This window comes from Monopterus albus, unplaced genomic scaffold (assembly GCF_001952655.1).
Source record: "Monopterus albus unplaced genomic scaffold, M_albus_1.0 scaffold537.1, whole genome shotgun sequence".
NCBI lineage: Eukaryota > Metazoa > Chordata > Actinopteri > Synbranchiformes > Synbranchidae > Monopterus > Monopterus albus.
This window is the reverse complement of record NW_018128417.1, coordinates 49,490-55,721: the sequence shown is the minus strand read 5'-3', so window position 1 is coordinate 55,721 and position 6,232 is coordinate 49,490. Positions and strand designations below refer to the sequence as shown.

The 6,232-nt window shown below is 44.1% G+C and overlaps 1 protein-coding gene across 3 annotated transcripts in view; it reads left to right on the top strand.

The window, feature by feature from the left end:
* parp4 (poly (ADP-ribose) polymerase family, member 4) overlaps positions 1 to 6,232 on the top strand; it is a 66,741-nt gene that overhangs the window by 25,691 nt on the left and 34,818 nt on the right. For all 3 annotated transcript variants that reach the window (XM_020588406.1, XM_020588407.1, XM_020588408.1), the window contains 8 exons: positions 46 to 144; positions 314 to 497; positions 1,107 to 1,248; positions 2,648 to 2,790; positions 3,243 to 3,374; positions 3,538 to 3,624; positions 3,790 to 3,954; positions 5,244 to 5,290. In XM_020588406.1, the coding sequence (XP_020444062.1) occupies positions 46 to 144; positions 314 to 497; positions 1,107 to 1,248; positions 2,648 to 2,790; positions 3,243 to 3,374; positions 3,538 to 3,624; positions 3,790 to 3,954; positions 5,244 to 5,290 (999 nt within the window). The remainder of the gene's footprint in view (positions 1 to 45; positions 145 to 313; positions 498 to 1,106; positions 1,249 to 2,647; positions 2,791 to 3,242; positions 3,375 to 3,537; positions 3,625 to 3,789; positions 3,955 to 5,243; positions 5,291 to 6,232) is intronic.

Below are 6,232 nucleotides of genomic sequence, written 5' to 3'. Positions count from 1 at the left end.
TTTTTTTTTTTTTTTTTTTTAACTCAGCATTTTCACTCTTTTTAGCGGTCTGCTGTTACCCCGTGTTGGAGTGGAACATCATGGGATAGAGAGAACAGATGCTGGTAATCTGGGCAGTGGAATCTACTTCAGTGATGTCATTAGGTTAGTAGAAATCTGAAATTTATGAGGTTTATTCCATAAAAGCTTTCTTCACAAACAGCAGCTTGTCCTTAATGTGACTCACAAGTTGCTGTTTTTATTGCCTTGAAACATAAAAAAACCAATTAAGGCCAAACGGAGTCATCTTCACTAAGACTTTCTGCATCCACAGCACCAGTTTGAAATACTCCAAGCCCAGTGCGACAGACGGCTCTCGGCTGCTGTTGGTGTGTGATGTGGCGCTGGGACAATGCAAGGACGTCCGTAAGACGGACCTCACACTGACACAGGCTCCTGAGGGATACCACAGCGTGCACGGGGTCCGCTACACTCGTCACATTTACTCAGAATTTGAGGTAGGAATGTGTGTATGAATGAAAGGGGGGAGGCGACAGTGCGGTGGGTAGAGCAGTCGTCTCCCAACAGGAAGATGACTGCCTCGGTTCTGTACAGATTCCGTGTGTGTAACATACTTGGCCAAATAAAGGTGATTATCCTTATAAATAGGTAATTGGGCAGAACTTCCAGATTGAGTACCAAATGTGAGGCAATCACCTGCCTATTGTGATAACGTGAACCAGTCAAACCAACTGGTTCTGACGTTCTGCTCTGGACCAGTTTTCAGGTGAACACAAAGTTAAACATTTTAACTTTGCTCTAAAGAAACTAAAAGCTTTATGTGTGTACAGCTAAAATAATTTCTTGTTAAGTATTGCCATTAATTAAAATACATTTTACAAACTGACTGAAATGAACACTGAATATTGTACCTTTTAGTTTTCATATTCAAATTAGTGATCACTGAAAATTCTGTGTAAGTATCCTCTAAAGGTAAGAAATTATATCCCTAAAATACTGTCACACTGTATAGAGGTATTCTGTAAAAATGTTTTATGATTATATTTGACTTGGAATCACTCAGCCCTAACATGTGTACTCTGACATGTAATTATGCTTGTGTCAAGGATGATGAGTACGTGGTGTACAGTCCTGATCAGGTGAAGCTAAAGTATGTGATTTGGTTCAGCGTCGAGGGAGATGCACTGACGGACTTCGGTCCTGCCGTCAACACCTCCGCTGAGCTGTGTCCCCCCTCGTCTGACCAAGGTGAGCACCAGACCCTTGCCAAATATTTCACATTTACTGTAAGTATCTGTATCATTATTGGCCAAACCTGCTGCAGCATAATCTGTTACTGCATGTGTCACTTAAAACTGAAACCCTGATATTTGCAGTAAAATTTTAAGTTTGAACAAAACATGTCTCTACTTTTTCCCACTGATTTTAAAAGCTTTGTTTTTTTATGTCCAAACACAAGTATCATTACCAGAGATGGTGCTTTTCTTGCTAACCATCAAATTGCTGTGTACCATTCTCATTCATCACATTTCCATGAAAAAGTAACTGAAGTGTAGCAACTGTCTTTAATTGTTGGAAATAATGGAAGGATGTGGAATAAGATTCATGGTAATATCTACTATACAGAGAATGGGAAGGTCCTTCACACTGTGTTGAATATTGGGAGGGGGTATCATTTTTGGAGGCACATGCTGTATTTACCTGCATACATTATTGTTTTGTTTGGCTAAAAAGTTGCTTAAATTGTTTAGATTTCACTTTACTGACTGTGGTAATCCAGGATGGATAACCTTAGCTGACTGTAGCCAACTCGTAGCGGACCTAGAGATCCCGTCAACTGACTGAAAAATGACTCTGCACCCTGATCTGAGCTCTTGGTTCAGGAGCTAACACTAGCTAGCATCTGTCAGCAGATAACACAAACACTGCAGATGAAGCAATTTCTGTCCTGTCTTTGCTCAAACTGAACACTGAAGTGGATGTTTGGACGTAGCTGAAGAATCTGCTACTGTATCTAGCTGTATGGGATAGTGTTTAGTTGTTAAAATTATATGTAGTATATATATCTATGGTTGATGAACGTGATGCTCCAAACATGGCACATTTCCCCAAAATTCAACACAGCATGATGTCAGCTTCATGTTCTCTATTAAGAGTGGAGAATACAATTTATGTACTGTACTGAATACACCACATAGTAAATAGTAACAATAGATTAAAAGTCAGTTAAATTATTGTCGTAAGTCTTGTCACATTTCAAAAAAAAAAAAAAATTTTTCCCCCCAAAACATTCTTTTATCAGACAAAATCACTCTATAGACTTAGGTTTTTTTTTTCACATAAATGTTATGAAATACTTGGTTTTACATATTAAGTGTACTTATTCATATCAAATTTATTTATATAGCACTTTGGTCAACTGGATGTTGTTTTTAAAGTAATTTACATGGCAAAATAAAATCACAATAAATAACTAAAATAGAATAAATAAGATCCGTGCAAAAAAATAAAATGACACAATAACACAGACACATAGATGATATACATTCAGTAAATTAAAATTAAAAGGAATGCATCATTCAAGAAATATCCCATAGTGTTGTGATTGCAATGCAAGCCAACAAGCATTTTGTGTATGTGTGTGTAGAGCTCTGTTCGGAGGATGACGGGATTGAAATGATTAAAAACCCGCTGGAGGACATAACAGCTGGACTGTTGGATGGGTCTGGTCAGCAGCTTCCTCTGCAGGCCGTCCATGTGAAGTGCAAACTGATGGATCTGCTCTCTCAGGTGAACAAAAATGACTCATCGTGGGGTGGCTGTGGCTCACGAGGTAGGGCAGTAGTCTCCTAACCAGCAAGTTGGTGGTTCGACTCCCGGTCTCCCCGCATGCCTAAGTGTCCCTGAGCAAGACACTGAACCCCGAATTGCTCCCGGTGGCTTGACTAGCTAGCACTGTTGCGTGGCAGCCTGTCGTCATTGGTGTGTGAATGGTGTATGATCTCCTGTAAAGCGCTTTGGCCAGTGCAACACACTGTGAGAAGAGCGCTATATAAATACAGTTCATTTACCATTCACTTTGTCTTAGTTTGTTGGCAGCACATCGTCTGGTAGTTCATTTGAATCCTCCTGAAAAGCATCAGACTACTGGATGTAAATTGTCTCACTGGCTCTCATCTCTAATGAAGCACTGACAGTATGTCGTGTCATCTGTTCACTCCTCTCACCCTGTCCTCTCTTAGGTCATCATTTTCCAAAAATACACCAACATGAGCTCTGTGCCCATTGAGGCAAAGTATGTCTTCCCATTGGATGATTCTGCAGCAGTGTGTGGATTTGAAGCTTTCATTAATGGGAAACATGTGGTGGGACAGGTAACAGAGCTGAACTTTTCTTGTTTTTGATTTCTTCTGTTTTTAATCTTGTTCCTTTATTTTTCAGTAACCATGCAGTAAACCTAACCCAGCAGTACAGCACAAAGGATGAAACTAACATTATGGATCATTAGCAAAACTTGTTTTTCTGTCTGGTTCTCAGGTGAAAGAGAAGGAGCGGGCTCGCAAGGAGTACAAGCAGGCTATTGAGAAAGGCCATGGAGCCTACCTCATGGATCAGGATGCCCCCGTAAGTCCGCACATCATCATTCTGATTCAGTCTCTAAGTCTGACTGACCAATCATACCAGAATATTTTGTAGCCCCTTTTCACCGCATTTTATTAAAGTTCAAAACTTGTTTTATGATTAAACAGATTTGTAAAAGTGTGCTTCTACCCTGTGTGCTCGCTGCAGGACGTGTTCACCATCAGTGTGGGCAATCTGCCGCCGGGCGCGACTGTTCTCATTAAAGTTACCTTTGTGTCTGAGCTGATCATCAGAGATGGGGGCATCCTCTTCACGCTGCCTGGGAGTGTGGCTCCGTGGCAGAAGAGTGCAGCACTCAACCAGACCACACAGGTAGAGTACAAGGAGCCTAACAAAAAACTAACAGACCCACCACAAAGGATCAGTTGTTATTGTGCAAGCTGACAGTTATGGAAGCAAAATAATAATAAAACTTGTATTTTATATTCAGGTATTTGCATCACTGTTATTCTCATTTTCCTTTTGGTGAATGTTTTACATGCATTTATTAGATAAAATGGTGGAGGGCAGCCCTTGAAGCATTAATAAAGCCTGCTTGTTGAAATCCACTGGCTATGTTGTGTTGTATTAAATGTGCCTCATGGTCCTGCACAGCTGGAGGCAGTACTCAGCATGTTTTCCATATATCTTTCGCTAGGTTTGAATTAGCTTGTCTTTCCTTTATTTTCTTTGACATTCAAAGATGCTACATCAGGCTAGTGTCTTTCTCTCTTTGCTAGTGCCACTTTGTCCCCGCCTGTTTGAATTCAGGACAGGCTGCTGGGCCTCATCTCGTTGTGTGTGTGTGTGAGGCACAACATCCCTGGGAGGGGCCCTCAGGACATATGCTAGCAAGCTGGCTGATGTTCTCACCACCATCTTCAATCTCTCCCTCAGCCAGAGCATCATTCCCACCTGCTTTAAGACCACAACCATTGTCCCCCTTCCCAAGAAGAGCCCGGTCACCTGCCTGAACGACTACCAGTGGCACTCACCCCAATTATTATGAAGTGTTTTCAGAGAGTGGTTCTGGCCCGCATTCAGAGCAGTATACCAGACACCCTGGACCCCCTGCAGTATTCCTACCGGCCCAACAGGGCCACCTCAGACGCCATCGCAGCTGCCCTTCATTATTCCCTTTCTCACCTGGAAAATGGAGACTCCTACATCAGGATACTCTTCATTGACTACAGCTCTGCCTTCAACACAGTTGTCCCCCACAAACTCACCCACAAGCTATCCACACTGGGTCTGCACCCCACCCTCTGTGACTGGCTCCTGGACTTTCTGACTGGCAGGCCCCAGACTGTCAGGATTGGCAATAGGATTTCAGCCAGCATTATTACAAACACTGACACCCCACAGTGATGTGTCCTCAGTGCCATCCTCTACACCCTGTTCACCCACAACTGTGTCGCCTCCCACAAAGACAACATTATCCTAAAGTTCGCGGACGACAGTGCAGTGATAGGTCGCATCACTGGCTGGAACAAAGCAGCCTACAGGAGGGAGGTGGCCAGTCTGGTGTCATGGTGCAAGGACAATAATCTCAGCCTCAACAAAACACGTTTCCTAACTGTGCATATGACAGATAAACACTTTGACCCCTCTGTTTTCCACAGGTCACTGTGGAGAAGGTGTGTTTGACTGATGAGGCAGCAAGTACAAGGTGAGCTCTATTATACTATGTGTTAATCTATCTATCCATTCATCTTCCTCCGCTTATCCGGAACCAGGTTGCAGGGGCAGCATTCTAAGCAGAGATGCCCAGTCTTCCCTCTCCCTAGACACTTCCTCCAGCTCCTCCGGGGGGATACCGAGGCATTCCCAGGCCAGCCGAGAGACATAGTCCCTCTAGCGTGTCCTGGGTCTTCCATGGGGCCTCCTCCCAGTGGGACATGCCCGGAACACCTCACAAGGAAGGTGCCCAGGAGGCATCCTAAACAGATGCCCGAGCCACCTCAGCTTGTTTCTCTCGATGTGGAGGAGCAGTGGTTCTAATCCCGGGTGACCAAGCTCCTCACCCTATCTTTAAGGGAGCGCCCCGCCACCCTGCGAAGAAAGCTCATTTCGGCTGCCTGTATCTGGGATCTTGCCCTTTCGGTCATGACCCAAAGCTCATGATCATAGGTGAGAATCGGAATGTAGCTCGACCAGTAAATCGAGAGCTTCACCTTGTAGCTCAGCTCCTTCTTCACCACGATGGACAAGTACATCGACCACATTGCTGCAGAAGCTGCACCGATCCCCCTGTCAATCTCTTGTTCCATCCTTCCCTCACTCGTGAACAAGACCCCAAGATACTTGAACTCCTCCACTTGAAGCAGGAACTCCCCACCAACCCGAAGTTGCATATGACAGATAAACACTTTGACCCCTCTGTTTTCCACAGGTCACTGTGGAGAAGGTGTGTTTGACTGATGAGGCAGCAAGTACAAGGTGAGCTCTATTATACTATGTGTTAATCTATCTATCCATTCATCTTCCTCCGCTTATCCGGAACCAGGTTGCAGGGGCAGCATTCTAAGCAGAGATGCCCAGTCTTCCCTCTCCCTAGACACTTCCTCCAGCTCCTCCGGGGGGATACCGAGGCATTCCCAGGCCAGCCGCG